At 53.5% G+C, this 15,309-nt stretch overlaps 2 protein-coding genes across 3 annotated transcripts in view; one reads left to right on the forward strand and one right to left on the reverse strand.

Annotated features, from left to right (window-relative positions):
* Positions 1 to 3,248: 3,248 nt before the first annotated feature.
* Positions 3,249 to 5,239, reverse strand: TMEM185B (transmembrane protein 185B). Its single transcript, XM_043894924.1, has one exon. The coding sequence runs from the start codon at positions 5,044 to 5,046 to the stop codon at positions 3,994 to 3,996; it is 1,053 nt and encodes a 350-aa protein (XP_043750859.1). The 5' UTR covers positions 5,047 to 5,239; the 3' UTR covers positions 3,249 to 3,993.
* Positions 5,240 to 5,273: 34 nt separating this feature from the next.
* Positions 5,274 to 15,309, forward strand: part of RALB (RAS like proto-oncogene B) — a 69,854-nt gene continuing 59,818 nt past the window's right edge. Inside the window, exons 1-2 of one of the 2 annotated variants that reach the window (XM_043894928.1) lie at positions 5,274 to 5,384; positions 10,848 to 10,944. The gene's annotated coding sequence lies outside the window, so the exon portion shown is untranslated. Of the gene's footprint in view, positions 5,385 to 5,648; positions 5,666 to 10,847; positions 10,945 to 15,309 lie in introns of those variants that run through there. The other variant, XM_043894926.1, reaches the window with a different exon arrangement.

The raw sequence follows: 15,309 nt of genomic DNA on the forward strand, positions 1-15,309 counted from the left end.
AAAAACATTATTTCTTTTGAAAACAAAAAGTCTGTTACATGTTAACTTTTTTTTTTTTTTTTTTTAATGAAAAATAACAAGAAATCTGGTGAGTAGAGGAGTGGTATTGTTTTTGCATTTTTGCAAGCCTTTAGCATCTGGCCTAGTAGAAGGCGCTGCGTCTCAGGTTTGTGTCCACATCTCACCTGCTATGGTGTGTAGTCTCGGCTGAAGGGTGAATAGAATCTGCCTCCCCCAGAGGTGTCATGAGGAGGGGAGATACCTGCAGGCCCCTGGGATCCTCAGACAGCATTTGGAGACCTGCTCTGGTAGTCACTTTAATCCACACATTCTAGAATATACAGAGAACATGACAGGAGAGGAAGAGATGTCTCTGAACGCCGTGGATGAAGAGGAGGATGAAGGAATCAACGCAGCAGCTCTGCACTGTCCCCCTTCCCCCTCGGGGAGGGGTGACCCCTGCTTGGTCTCGAGGCCACTTGTGTCCTGCCAGACGGGAGCCGTGATTTTGAAGCATAAGCTCATATGGACACATGACCGATTTGGTCATTAGCTTTGGTCACCCAGTGTCTGAACACCCTTCTCTTCTGGGCAGATCCTCTACTGAGCATGTTTTGGCTGAGCCTGGCCAGCCTCCTCCTCCCAGCTCCACAGGAACCAGGTCACCTCCCCTCTCAGTTCTGGAGTCAGAAGGGCAAATGCACACCTGAGGATCGCCCATCACACCCGCCCTCCAGGTACTTGAGTCTTGAGCTTTTGGCAGACGGCTGAGGAGGTGCTCATGGCAGCAGGGGCCACACTGGTGGCGTTTGTCGTTCTGGTGGCAGCGTCTTTTGACAGGTGGTGGGGTCCCCAGCTGCAGCACCCTCACCAGATGGTCCCTGCGGTACAAACTCGCTGCGGTTTCTGGCAGCACAACTTCCCGTGACCCGCACACGCCTGTGGTTTGGTCCCAGTCTTCCTGCCAGCGTGAGCTTCCTGAATGCTCCTGAGGCCCATCTAGACTCTGCTTTTGTTTCCCATCACCTCTTACCTGGCTGGGCCCCCTGTGCTCAGGCTGGACTTTTCCAGAACACCCTGCAGGGTCCCCAGGGAAACCCTCTTGAGTCCAGCACTGTTATAAACCCATTGTGTGTGGAGCCCCCAGAACCCTCCACACTAGAGGGGTCTTAATGATGGGTCTTTCTCATCTCACCTCAAATCCCCTCCTCCCTCCCAAGATTCCCTTCTATTATTACAATAGTAAACAGTGAACTTTAAAACATGAGAGAATGTTTGTAAAACATTAGGGGGGAAATAACTCTACCACCAATTTCGTGATTCCATCCTTCAAAACTATCACACCGGTGAGGACGGTGTGAAACCGCACGTCGGTGCAGACTGTCAGCGTTCCTCCGGCTTGAACTGGCCACCCTGAGGCCGGGCTTGGCCTTGTGCTTGGACCAGCAAAACAGCATGTCACACACCATGTGTCAATGGGGGTTACGGGGCTGCTTGTGGGACGGGCTTGGCCTCTTGTGCTTCTGCCATGAGAAAGGACATCTCCCAGGGGCTGCTAGTCCTGCTGCAGGACCTGGAATAGAATCAGGGATGCGGGATGCTTCCTGGGACAGACCTGGACCATAGCCACAGCCTGGAGTGTAAGTGCCACAGGCCCCAGGGTGAAAATTTGTAATTGGTAGGGTGCTGAGATTTTTGAGGATGTTTCACAGTAAAAACTGACTAAGCATCTTACAGAACAAACTAGTTACAGAATTTAACACATGCTACGTACTGTGGATAGTCAGAGTCGCGCTGGCCATTAGGTAAATCCCCAGGCAGAACTGAGACTGTATTAACTTTTACAGATGAAACAACTTTTCTACAACTGTCATTCCCGCTGTTTTTACTTAATATGGTCTTGGAGCAGGAAAGTGGCTTGACGGGGAAGACCCACTGGGTGAGCAAGTGTGTCATCACATTTGGGCACTGGCTTTCCAACTCCAGGCCACCCTGGGGTAGTGAGGAGATGGGTAGGCTAAGTGTGGGGGTGACCCCTCAGGTTAGGAGGGATTGTTTCAGGTGTCAACAAGTCCCTGGTCCTAAACTGTAACCAGGAGGGACAGGTTATCCCAGTGCTGCTGTTGAACCTGCCCTTTGATTCCTCAGGTAACCTTCTCCTTTCCTCCCAGGTCTTCCCAAAGTGTAAGCTAAGATGTTTGGGGTATTATTTGGGAGTGGAAGGGCATTCAGGGCAAGGCTCCAGAAAGAAATATGGGCCTGAGGTTCGGTGAAGTTCACCCTGAGCCAGTGGCATCCTCCCGTGGGTGCTGGCCTGGCTTTTCCCATAGGCAGGCTACTGTGACGAGCAGGCCGGGGCCACCTTTGAACTGCTCTCCAATGGATCTGCACATACATGTCTGGCTCAGAGTAGGTCCTCAATACATATTTGTTGAGAAAGCAAATGAATGAATCCTCACTTAAGAAACATTACACCCACTGTTGCTCAGGCCACCTCCCACATCCTGAGAGCTGGCAGGAGCCAACTACGTGTGGCTCTGACCTCAGTTCAGCTCTAGATACTAAACTGAGCTACGGCGCCCTTAGGCTTCCAGGGACCCGGGTTCTAAAGGGCTGGCTTTTGCTGCTAGCTTGTCCTCTCACCAGATAGACTGTCTACTTAAGTTCATATGGAGCCCAGTAATAATATCAACACTCCTTTTACTTTTAACCTCCTTTTTGAAGGTATTTATTTGTTCTTAGAAGAACATTACTCTCCTAGGACATGCTTTTCACCCTTCTGATTCCCTGGTACCACCAGTACCTAGAAAAACTACTTATTTAAAAAATAAACTGAGCTATTATTTCCCTGTCACTGCCCGATCCAGAAAGTTGGGCCTTAAAATAATACTTGAATCTGTTGGCCATTTCAGGTTAAGGTCAACTTCTCTGGCTTTCTAATGACAAGTACAATCATCACTGTATCACAGCCAACTAAGATTCTAAGATTCTTAGAAATGGACAAACCATCTGCTTCTTTTGACTATTCCTGAAGAGATGTTCTTGCCTGTGTGGAAGAATTCAAGGTGCTAAATAACGGTGTCACTTTAGGGTCTGATACCACACTGAGGCATGTCACCTATTCCGAAAGGTCAGTGGTTCCTTCCAAGAGAGACCTCCCAGCTGTTAGAATCCTTTAACACCTGACTAGTAAGATCCTCGGGATCTTCAATCCCTGTATTCATGCCTAGAACTGATAAGACCCCACACCAGGTAGATATTCATGTTTTAAGCAATTTTTAACATCTGCAGTAGACATATATATCTTACAAACTTAAAAAAAAATACTTTAACATAATACACTGCACAAAACTAGAATTCAACATAATACATATTACATTGCAAAATAGTCATATAAATATGGGTGGGCTCACTACATTAGAAAAATTCACCTATTAGGCTATTAAAGACCAGTATTAGTAAAACCCAAAGAAAAACCATTTTAACAGCGGAAACACTGACAATAACAACTATGAGGTTTATATGCAAGTGGTGGGAAAGAGAATTCTTTACATTTGCTATTATGTCACAGCAGGCACAATCTGAAATACAATTTTATGTTAGCAGTGTATAAAAATACTTTTCTAAATACTTTCGATAGGTATAGTACCACTTTAAAAAACCACAGGTAGTTATTCCATTTGAGGACCTACCGGAACAACTCAATTTACTGCTCTCAGCTAGCTCTGCAAGCATGAGCCTAGAAAACAAGTTCCTCACACATGGGGGCACACAGCACGCGTGCGCACACACACCTACACAGTAAAAGAACCTCCTGCATCTCTGGTGAATACTGATGAGTCACTGATAGGCAGCAATTTCAAAGCATGAAATGATGTTTTGAAGCCTGTTTTCTGTTCCAGATTTGGCATGGATGGGCAAAGAGGCCAAAGGAAGGTGGATTTTGTGTGTATATGACTTCTCTTCCACTGGTGGGCACTCCCCAGAAGAGGTTTAATCAGGCATGTCAATATTTAACTTGGGGGGTGGGGGGACATATTTCCCAGGGCTCTGTGTTATCACCACCCTGGCCTTCTTTCCAAACATTGGAGGGATTTTAGGAGCTTCTGGAGCCGACGTTTCTTCAGCATCTTCACTGTCTTCATGATGTAGATCATAGGAAATGTTCCCATATTCTCTTAAAAATGGGAAAATTTCAAGCAGAAACTGACAGAAATCTCTGCGAATACCAAACCACCAATGGTTGCCCCCTTTTCGCCTAAACGTTGTGGCCATCAATGTGATTAATGAGAGCCAAAGGGGGACGAATATGGAGATGTAGGAGAACATGTTGTGTCCATCCAGCCTGTGCACCAGCAGAACCTCGAAAATGAGCAGGGGCACCACGATCGTTACCCAGCAGATGGCCATGGTCACGTGGGTTCTTCGCTGCTCAGCAACCACATCCAGGGAGCGCAGGAACAGGAGGGACCAGACGATGTAATAGAGGACCACCAGGCAAAGGAACGACATGAGGATCCACAGTGGCACAAACACCACCAGCCACGGCCAGTGGATGATCCGGTCCAGCCTCAGGGCGATGAAGATGAACTGCAGGATGTTGACGGAGCACAGGATCTCCAGCTCCAGGGACCGGTCGTGCCGGAAGCCCCAAACGCAGGCGGCCACGGACACGGGGGACACAAAGAAGAGCGGCATGAAGACCAGCAGCCAGAAGTGGGTCCCCCGCTCCACCCGGTCGCAGACCAGGAGCTCGAACATGAGCAGCAGCAGGTGGATGCCCACGGCGATCAGCATGGCCTTGAACTCCACACAGGCCTCTCCCTCCGTGCGGTAGCGCGGGTTTCGCGCCCAAACGCCCGCGCCGACAGAGGCGCCCGCGAGGACCAGAAGCTTCCACAACCAGATGGGGGCGAACACGGCCCAGTAGCTCCATTGGATGACGCCGTCCAGTCGGAGGGGCAGCAGCACGGAGAAGAGCAGCAGGCAAGCGTAGATGAGGAACTTACTCGGGTTGAAGTCCTGGAACAGGCCCCTGGGGTTCATGGCCAGGCCGCTGCCCACCTTCCGGCGGGCGCCGCCTCTGCGCCGTTCCCGGACCGGCTGCCTTGCGGGCTAGCCCGGGCCTGCTCTTGGCAGACAGCGGCCGGGCGCCGGCCGGGACCGGCTTCCGGCCCGCGGCACCTAGAGGCCGAAACACGTGCGCGCGCGGTCACGTGGCCTGGCCGGAAGAGCGGTGGGCGGGGCGTCCGCGCGGCGCTCTCCCCGCGACCCGAGAGGCCGGGCGGCGCGGGGCGTCTGTGAGCGGGGTTAGCGCCAGCCCTGCCGCCCGCCTTCACTCTGTACCCATTTGGAAAGCAGCTACTGCGTGTGGCGCGGGAAGGGTAGGGGCAGAGGATTCTGGCCGGGTTCCTGGCGCGCTGGTGACTCCCTGGCGGGTCCGTTGCTAGCGAGCGGGCGGCGACCTCGGGCGGCCGCTTCCTGGCGGCGTCGGGAGTAGGGAGGCGGGAGTGAGCTCACATCCTCCGGCCGGGCCGGGGGCGGGGCCGAGGAGCGGTAGGGGGCGGGGCTCAGCCCAGGGGGCGGGACCGAAGGGTGGTAGGCGCGGCCTGCCGCGGGTGCCCCACCTTCGCCCGCAGCCGACCAGGGGGCTCAGGCGCCGGCGGTGAGGCTTGGGCGCCCGCTGCGCTGATGGCGGACGGCGTGGGAGCGAGCTGGGCGGGGGCCGGGGGAGTGTGGGAGTTTGTGAGCGAGGGCGTGGGCGCTGCTGATTGAATGCACAGGGCGGGTGTGTGCGCGCGCGGGAGGCGGTGGGCTTGTGCCTGTGCGGAGAGGCACTCGTGCGTGCGATCAGCGCCCGGGTTGTGCCTGGAACGGGCGACTTCCGGGGCTGGACCCCACCGGGCGGGCCGCCGGCCGTTCTCCGGCCGTCTGTTAGGTGGCCGAGGCAGAGTGCCGGGGTGGCTCAACCCGGAGGTGGAGGGTGGGCGCTGGAAGGGCACTAGACCCTTCAGGGTCCGTTGGCAAAGTTACGACAAGCAGGTGCTTCCTGCCGCTGGTCATCCGGCAACTTAGAGCAGAATGGAGATTCCGATTGAGTCCCTCGTCCTCGTTTGACTTGTCTGGTCCTGCCTTAGTCTGATTCTCGCAGATACTGTTGGGGCCAGGGCCTGGAGCCAGAGGTCAAGTAATCTGGCTTCCAGTTCAAGTCCTGCCACCCAGCCGCTGAGAAACCTGGGCAGGACTTGTGCTGTCTTGGCCTCAGGGGTCCTGGGCTGTAAGTTGGGGGCCGGCCGTGGTGGTATCCAGGACCCCCTCTTGCCAGCTGCGCCGGCGCTGGAGGCCCCTCCCTGCCTTCTCCAGGCTGCTGCTTCAGAGCCCTGGCTGCTCGCGCTTCCTGCCCTCCAGCTCCCATAGAATCTGCCACATTCAAGTGCTGGGCTCTGAGCCAGTCAACGGGGCTCGGCTGATGTGGGGTCTCCCAAGGAAGGGGTTCCAGAGAGAAAAGTGGGGGCCATGGTCCAGATTCAGGAGCCAGCCTTCCCCAGTCCACTTCGAAGTTGGTGAAGCCTGGTGAAGGGTGGACAGTCCCATCTCTCAAAGCTCTCCCACAGCTTCACCACCCTCCCCTCAGCCAGGCCAGTTGGGTGGTCCTCAGGCAAGGGACTGCAGCTGAGTGAGCCTTGATCTCAGACTCCAGTCCTCAGGGCCCCTTGTTTGTTAGGACCCCTTGGGATTCTCTGTGGGAAGACTGTTGACTGTGTGGGACACCAGGTTCACCCTCCACCCCTTCCTCCCAGGCTCCAGTCCATCTGTTTTGCATCCTGGTTTTTCTTTTACTGTTTCCTTTCAAGGAGGGATTTGTCAGCTAAAGCAAAATTTAAAATTCAAAACCCCTCTGCCAGTCCAACTACAAAATGGGCTGATAATAGCACTTAGGACCATTTTGAGGTTGAGATGAATCCATACATGGAAAGCACTTTGCATTTAGAGAAACGCGAGCCACTAATATTTACCACAATGGGGCAAGTAAATCCTTTAGGGGTGGGGCTAACTGGCAGCCCCCCAGGGAGGCGGTGGCCGGGCCAGGTCTTCTGAACCCTGTTGGAATGGGCAGAAATCCTGTAGCCAGGTGACCTCAGGGTCATCTGTCTTTACCATCTTTGTGACAGAGGTTGGAGTTTGGAGTATATTGTCCCATACTTTACTGTCTTTGTGGCAGAGGTTGGAGTTTGGAGTATGTTGTCCCATCTCTGCAGCTCCTCAGGACAGGTACCTGGTTCTCTCCCTCCAGGAAGGGGGGATCATACGATGGCCGGTCACTGTCCAGTGAGTCCCTGTTGCCCCCTCCTGAGGGGGTCAGAGCCTGCTTATGGGTTTGAGGTGGAGCCACAGAGAGACTACTGTCTGCTGCCCCCGCAGCCGGCTTTCCTGGGCCCCCAGGCCTGGACCCTCCGTTCTGTACAAGACTCCTCTCCTTTGCTGCTTTCCCTGATGTGGTTAGGGTCTCAAGGACCTACCCCTGACTTTACATTGACCCTTCAAGCTAACAGAGGCTGTTTGTTCTGTGCCCGGTGCTGACCACCCAGCCATCTCGAGGCTGGCAGACACCCCAGGGTGTAAATGCCCTGGTCCCCCAGTGCAGGCCTATCAGGCTGATTCTGGGCGGCGGCCTGCAGTGTGTCTGTGTCACATGATCTCAGCGCTGCTCAGCATCCTCGGCTGGCCTGAGAGGCCCCCGAGCTTGCCCTGGCCCACCTGTGGTCCCCTGCCAGGCTGCTGCCCTCCCTCAGAGCTTGCCGTGCTGATCTCTGCGTTATCTGTTCAGGACCGGCCCACTACCCCAGCCTCCCTCCCTGCGGAACTACCAAGACCCAAGACAAGGCTTCGGTCCCGGGAAAACATTCTCGACTCCTGGTGGATTGATGACCCTTCTTTGACCTCCCTTCACTTCAGGGGCTTTGTTCCTGGGGTGCATCTTTCACTGGGTTGAGTCTGTTTGGCCATCTTTTTCTCCATGAGAGTGGAGCTTGGACCCTTGGAGAGCACTTCTGTTGCAGCTGGTGCTTGAGGGAAGTCGGTTGAGTGAATGAGTCCATTTGCACCTGCTCAGGACGGTGCTTCCCTGCCCCCTGGCTCTGAGCATGTGGGATCAGCAGCCAGGCCCAGGCCCCAGGCCAGCATCATGGGCCCCGTGCTCTCCCTTCCCCCTCCCCCTCCCCCGTCCCTTCTTTCCAACTCGGCATAACCGCAGCCGCTCACAACAGTGGTCAGGAGCCTGGGCACAGGGTGCGCGGCGGGTTCTCTGTTCAAGTCTCACAGGCCAGAATCGAGGGCCTCGTTCCCTTCTGAAAGGCCCTGATGAGAATCAACTTCTGGGCTCATTTAGCTTCTCCACATTCCGTTCCCTGGGCTGTGCCAGCTGTCAGCCAGGATGGCTCTGGGTCACCGATTCCTGGTCAGTGGCCCTCTTCACGGCCACCAGCACTGGGTTGAGCCCTTCTTCCGCTTTGAATCACTGTGGCTCATCCTCCTGCCGCATCTCTGCTGCCTTTTCGGTTTTTAAGGACTCCTGATCACATTGGGCCCTGCTGGATGGTCAGTTCTCCTGAGCAGCTGGGACCAGGGCAGGAGTCTGGCCCCAGGAGACAGGGTCCCCCTCTGAATGTCCTCCTAGTAGTGACTTGGGCCAGAGAATGATCTGTACAGAAGGCCCAGGGACATTTCCCCTTTCAGACCCATTTGGGTTTGCGCAGCTCAGCTTCTTCTCGAGGCCACAGCCCCCATGGCCTTTTGTGTCCCCCTTGGTGCCCCGGCCCTCTGTGGTTCCCTCCATCTCCCAGGCCAGCTTGTGAACCCTGGCACTGTGGTCCCCAAGCTCCGTGACCTTGGCAGGTATTCCCACCTCCGGTCTGTCAGTGAGATGGAGATGAACTCATAGAATTGTAAGTGTAAACAATGTAGAAAAACTCAGAACTCACTCACTTACCCCATCCTGCTGCTGGCCTTGGTCTCTGTTTTGGCTTTAGAGGAGGAGTCCCTCCTTCGAGAAGCCTGTCTTCCCTGCCATGTGGTCAGTCCTGGGGCTCACACCCCCAGGCATTGGGGCCCTATCCTTGCTTGCCTGGCTGTTCCTGGCGCCCCGAGGGCAGGGCCCCTCTTTCACTCAGGACTGTATGCAGCAGATGTGTCCAGGAAGGCACAGGCAGGCAAGAAGGATGCAGCTGATGTGGCAGCTTTCCCGTGTGCTGAGCGATGGAGCAGAGCAGCTTGTCTAAGGCTCAGAGATGCTGCATTGACAGGGAGGCATCTGGGCCCCCGGGAGTGCGCCCTGGAGCACCCCAGCCCCGCAGGTGCGCTGGGCTCAGTATTTCAAAGCTCCATATTATCTGAAGTTCATGTGGTGGCAGAGGCATGACCTTCATTTCACAGATGGGGAAACTAGACGCAACCATAGTTTTCTGCCGAATTTTTAGCTGCAGACTTTTTCCTGAGTCCTGCGGTTGGCCCAGCTGGTAGCCTGGCCCTGTGCAGTGGCTCAGTCCAGTGAGAATGGGCCCACTGAAGAGCCAGACTCTCTGATTGAGGCCCCTGGAGGCTTAGGCTCACGTTTTAGCAGATTTTCCTCAACTTGTGTATTTATTTAACAAATACGTATCCAGCATCTGCCCCAAAACCTGGGCCCCATCCCGATGTGGGATGCAACTGTGCGCAGCTCTGACTATCCCTTGCTGCCCCCTTCCCAGTTCAGGAAGCACCTCCGAGGAGCCCTCCCTGACCACTCCCTCCCTATGTGCATCACCCTGTTCTGTCTCTCCTGTTTCCTCTATGACCACTGAATACATGCTTGCTTTAGGAAAATCTGGAAAATGAGTTGTTTAGAGAGAGGGGGAGAAAGCTCTCATCTTACTACCTACACAAAATCACTGTTAACATTTTAGTGTAGTTCGTTCCACATGGTCGCCTCTGCAAAAGACATGTCATTATCCACATACCATTTTAGTCTTCTTTTTTGCTTAACGTCAATCCTGCAACTCACTTATTTTCACATCTCTGAGTCATGCATTTGACGGCTCAATTGACGGTGTCTTACAAGCACTGTCAGCCCGTTTTGAAATCCAGCTCTTCCAAAGGGGGTTCTGTTGGCCTCTGATGGTCGCCTGGGGGGCGCTGTCAACTTGAGAGCACTTGGCATTAAATTTCACATACATTCAGTTGCAACTCGTGGTGTTTTTAGGCCGTGGCGTTAGCGCAAACTGACTCCAGCCTGCCTGAGTCCTGGCTTGTTCACATTCTCAAGGCTAATTTTGTTCCCTCCCTACATCTGGGGTCAAAGTCGAATGCCGTATCTCTCTGACAAAGCTGTTTATCGTTCCCCTTCCATGCAGGGAATAGCCCTTGGTCGGGGTCGGGGGGGGGGGCTGGTCCCAGTTTTACTTAGATGCCTCTTACTAGCTGCCCCAGCCTGAGATTTTGTCTTTGGTGATACATGAAACAGTTTCATGTATCAGTGATGTCTCCAAGGTGATGAAGTAACATAAAGAGAACCATCTCGGGTCCTCTTAGCTTCGTCATGAACGTCTTTCTCGTGGCCCCGCAGGGTTGCCCCTAGCTTTCCTCACCTGTTCCCTTACTGCATCTTGGGGTCCTTCCTGTTCTTTTCTAAGAGAAGAGGGGCTGTTGTCGCTCTCACTCCACGCAGCTTCTTCTGCACTCAGTTTCTTACGGGTGATTCCCAAAAACTGAATTGCTGGATTGAAGGAATGAGTATTCCTAAGGCTCTTGACATATAAAGTCTAGTGTTTTTAAAGGTTGAGTCTTTTTCTTTCTTCTGGTTGTCTTTGCAGAAACAGACTCAGTACGAATCTGCCACTACTGAGAGCAGCTGGTCGAGCGGCTTTCGGTCTGTAAAACTCCACAAAGGTGAAGGACAACGTTAACAAGGTAAAAAGGCCCCAGTCACATGGAGACTCAGGTGTCGGGCTGCAAAAGAGTGAAAGTCAACTAAAAACCAGGACTGGTTTTGACGTGTGTGTGTGGGGTCAGTGGCTTATTTGGGGTCAATCACAGTAATCGCCAAATATTAGGAACCCATAAACCGAGCCCTGGGATTATTTAATTTGTTGTTGTTATTGTTTAGTTGCTAACTCGTGTCTGACTCTTTGTGACCCCATGGACTGCAGCACGCCAGGCTTCTCTGTCTTTCACCATCTCCCAGGGTTTGCTCAAACTCTTGTCCATTGAGCTGGTGATGCCATCCAGTCATCTCCTCCTCTGTCACCGCCTTCTCCTCCTGCCCTAAATCGTTCCAGCATCAGGGTCTTTTCCAAATTCCAATTTATTTTGAGGCATCCAAATATAGTTAAACTTCATTAATTCATACCTTTTTTTGTAGTTGTGGGCAAGAAGCTTCCTGAATGATGGGATATTGTTCAAAAAATGGTAGGCCACTCAAAATCCATTGTTTGTACTTAAATCGGCACTCCCAGAATATTTTCAGCAGTTCATGTGTGAAATCTAAGTCTTCTTCTCCCAGTCTCGTGTACACTGTTAATTTACTGCCCAAAAAGTCTTCTATGGCATAGGGTTAATCCTCACTCCTCTTCTCACCTGGCTTTGTCGTAAAGTGTGGGAGCATGTGTTGTGTGTGGATGTTGTGTTTACTGGGGCAGAAGCAAGACATTTGTCAGCTTTAAATCACGATTTCACTCTGAGTACCTCTCGTTCTTCTACTAACTGGTGCAAAGTAGCAAATGATAATAAACAAACCACCAAGTACAAGAAATGCCTCTGCCTATCACTCAGTGACCCCAGGAACTGGATGAGGTTCTTGCCTTTAGGGGACCATCAGTCTGGCCTGCCTGGTACATGGAGACTGGGTCACACGGTGGAGTCTCCCTGCCACAAAGCTTTGGCAGCTTCTCACTTCTCAGGACCGAAGCCAAGCGCCTTCCCGTGCCCTTTGAGGCCTGGTTGACCAGCCTCTCTCCTCCCATCTCTCTGGTCTCAGGGACCTCCTGGGTTTGCATGTCTGTGCACACCCTTTCGGGGGCTGCTCCGTACTCGGGCTCAGGCCATCCACCGTCACTCTGCCGTGGGCACCTCCCAGGACGCTTGTGTGCCGGGCCCTGTGGCCTTGACCCCAAGGACTGCTTACTCAGCCAAACAGTCACACGGCACAGACATGACACACGGGGCAACCCTGGGGGAGCCAGAGAGTAGACCAGAGGTCCTTAGGCTGAAGCTAATTGAACATCAGCTGAAAATGAGAGAAAGAGAAGCGTTGGAAATAAGTTGTCGGGTGAAGACTGGGCCGGCTGGGGATGGGGAAGAAGGATGCTGGAACAGAACCCTGAACTAGACAGATGCCGGAGGCCCCTGGTGGATTTAAGCATGAACCACAGAAGGGACCACCTGGATTCAAAGCTCAGCTCTGTCATTTATGCAGATACGTGTCCTTGACCAGACGACCCAGCGTCTGTGAAATGAGGATGATGACTTTGCCCCTCATAGGATAAAGGCAGGCTGATAGAGATGCAGGGCTGGCACATTTGGGCAACGACCACCCTGTGTGCGTTCCCGCCGCCGGCCCTCTCACCTGTGCTGAGGCTCAGAGAAGGGTGTCTTCGCAGGAAGCGAAGGGGAGGGGGGCACAGGTAACAACTCGAGGGGAACTTTGGCTCTGTGGCGTAACTAAACCCCGGTGACTGCCCCTCAGTCACGTCTCCGCCTGGACCCAGGTCTGCTTTATCAGTGAGAGGGAACGGACAGGGCCGGGCTCTCCCAGTGCAGCGCTGCTGGCTACACAAGCAGATCCCTCAGCTCAGCCCCAGCGCCCCAATCCGAGTCCTCGCAGCTTGGGTTCGGAATCCAGAGTTTTTTTAAAGCTCCCTGGATGATTCCAGCGTGCTGCAAGCTTTCAGAACTCCCAGCCAGCTGACCCCTGACAGGTTATCTTAGTCCTTGTTAGTAGGTTTAGTTGCTAAGTCGTGTCCGACTCTTTGTGGCCCTGTGGACTGTAGCCCGCCAGGCTCCTCTGCCCATGGGATCCTCCAGGTAAGAATCCTGGAGTGGGTTGCCATTCCCTTCTCCAGGTGATCCTCCCCTCCCAGGGGTTGAACCTGGGTCTCCTGCATTGCAGGCGGATTCTTTACCCACCAGGGGTTGCTGCTTAGAGTCTGTGTTTCTGTCCCCATCAAATGCCCTGTGCGCCATGGGAGCGCCTGGCCCAGAACTCACCTCTGTCATCAGAGATGGGGCGGGTCCCCTGGTCTGACTCAGGTGATGAAACAGCAAGGCGGGGGGACCACTACGTCTAGAACTGAGTCTCTAGCCGCCGCCCAGTGCCCTGCCCTGGCGGTCGTCTTTGACGAGAGGAAAACAGCAAGCTTCAGACCTGGGCTGCTTTCTCACCTTGGATCAGCTGACTGTAAATGGAAAATGTGTTTTTGAGGCTGGAGATATATTACAGTAGCAGTCCCCCAAACTTTTTGGCGCAAGGCACTGGTTTCGCTGAAGACAGTTTTTCCACGGATGGCTAGGGGTTAGGGGGAGATGGTTACAGGATAATCCTCGCACAGCCGTGGGGAGCGGCTGTAAATACAGATGAAGCTTGGCTTGCTCGCCCACCATTCACCTGCTGTGAGGCTCAGGTCCTCACAGGCCATGGACTGGTTCTGGGGTTGGGGATCCCTGAATTACAGCACAAAAGCCAAGACCAAGCAATCCCTCCTTTTATAGCAAAGAAGATGAAATTCTGCAGGGCTCCTGTTGGGCTTGGCTTTTTGTCTTGTAAGAACATAAAAATTATTTACCATCATTGAGGTTCTTTCTGAATTGCCGGAAACAGCTATAAACTTTCTGGTGTTATCCAGGGAACCCTCAGGGCAATGAGTTTTCTGCTCACGTGATGAATTCCTATTGCAGATCAGCACTGGCAGATTTCCCCCATGAAAATATATAATTTCTTAAACCCCAAGTGCTTTTACAGAACAGAGGTTGGAGAAAAGAGGTTTTACTTTACAGTTTCTAAGTGGGTGATTTTTAAAACTCAGTGAAATGGTTTTACTGGCTATCAGGCCCATCACAACAGATGTATCAGTGAAAGGGAATGTCATCAAGTACATGGTTGGGAGCTGGGGTGTGTGGGGGGCAGAGGTATGAAGAAGACCTAGGATTTTTTTTTTTTTTTTAATGAAAAAAACAGATACACATTTAGAGGTAAATAGCAGGCGTTTCAGGCTGAGAGGGTCTCTGGAAGCAAGAGGCCAGAAAACAGTTTTCGCTGTCACGTACAATGACGGTGGTCATGGCAGTGATGTCGGTAGGAAGAACTTGCTTTATTCGCGTGGGGGAGGGGGAGGTTCGCCCACATTCCCGGGAGGACACTGACGCTCAGACCAAGTGCCTGACCAAGGTCACAGCCGGCTTATGCACCCTGGGGTCACCACACAGCGCTGCCTTATCTGCACAAAGAGCGGGGAGGAGACAGAACATTACTCTGGCTTGCGCTAAGTCAGATGTACTCCTAGGAAAAATCCCGGCGGGATTCTGACAAACAGCTGGTGAGAAGTTGTTTTTCAAGAATCATTTCCTGAATGACCATGTCTCACCATTAAGAAAACAAAGTGTGTACTGACCTTGGGTGAACAGAAAGGAGTGGATAAGAACCCCTTTTCTGACATCGTAACACAGGTGGTGCTTCTGGGTGGGATTTTGAGAAGATGCTGGGAAGGGTCTTTGTCCTTCCCGCAAGGCCCGGGTTGCTGGGAGTCCTGCTCACCCATCTGGGTCACGGCCGCCAGGGAGGGGGGAGGGGGGCACTCCTGACGAGCTGGTTTTTCTCCTTTTCTTGTGAGTTGACATTCCTGTTTCTATCCCAGGGAGCGCTGGTCCAACCAGCAGACTGCCTGCTTCCCGTGAGCAAGGCTCTGGCCTCGGTGTTGCCCTCACCTTTCAGGGGAGAGGTCTGCGTTTCCACTCCTGCATTTCCACCAGGACCAGGGGAGATGTGGTGGGGGGAGCAGGGCGCAGACCCAGGCAGGGTTTGACTTCTCAGCACACACAGCAGGCCCCGACGTCAGGCTGTTCCCTCAGCAGGGCCGGGGAGGGGCATGGTCTGGGGCCCTGCTTCTTCCAGCTCCTTGGTCCACTGTCTTGTGGCCCATCGACTTATCCTACCCCCGTCTCCTGAGCAAGCTGCTTCCTGGCCTTGTGGCCCTGGGTGGCTTCCCTGTGTGGCTGGCGGTAGCGCTGTGAGCTCAGGGCTGAGCTCTCTCTGGGGCAGCCCTGGTCCAGATCCCACCTTCG

This window comes from Cervus elaphus, chromosome 33 (assembly GCF_910594005.1).
Source record: "Cervus elaphus chromosome 33, mCerEla1.1, whole genome shotgun sequence".
Taxonomy (NCBI): domain Eukaryota; kingdom Metazoa; phylum Chordata; class Mammalia; order Artiodactyla; family Cervidae; genus Cervus; species Cervus elaphus.

Excerpts from the sequence above, each read along its gene's own strand:
- TMEM185B (XM_043894924.1), bottom strand. The coding sequence starts at position 5,046 with ATGAACCCCAGGGGCCTGTTCCAGGACTTCAACCCGAGTAAGTTCCTC.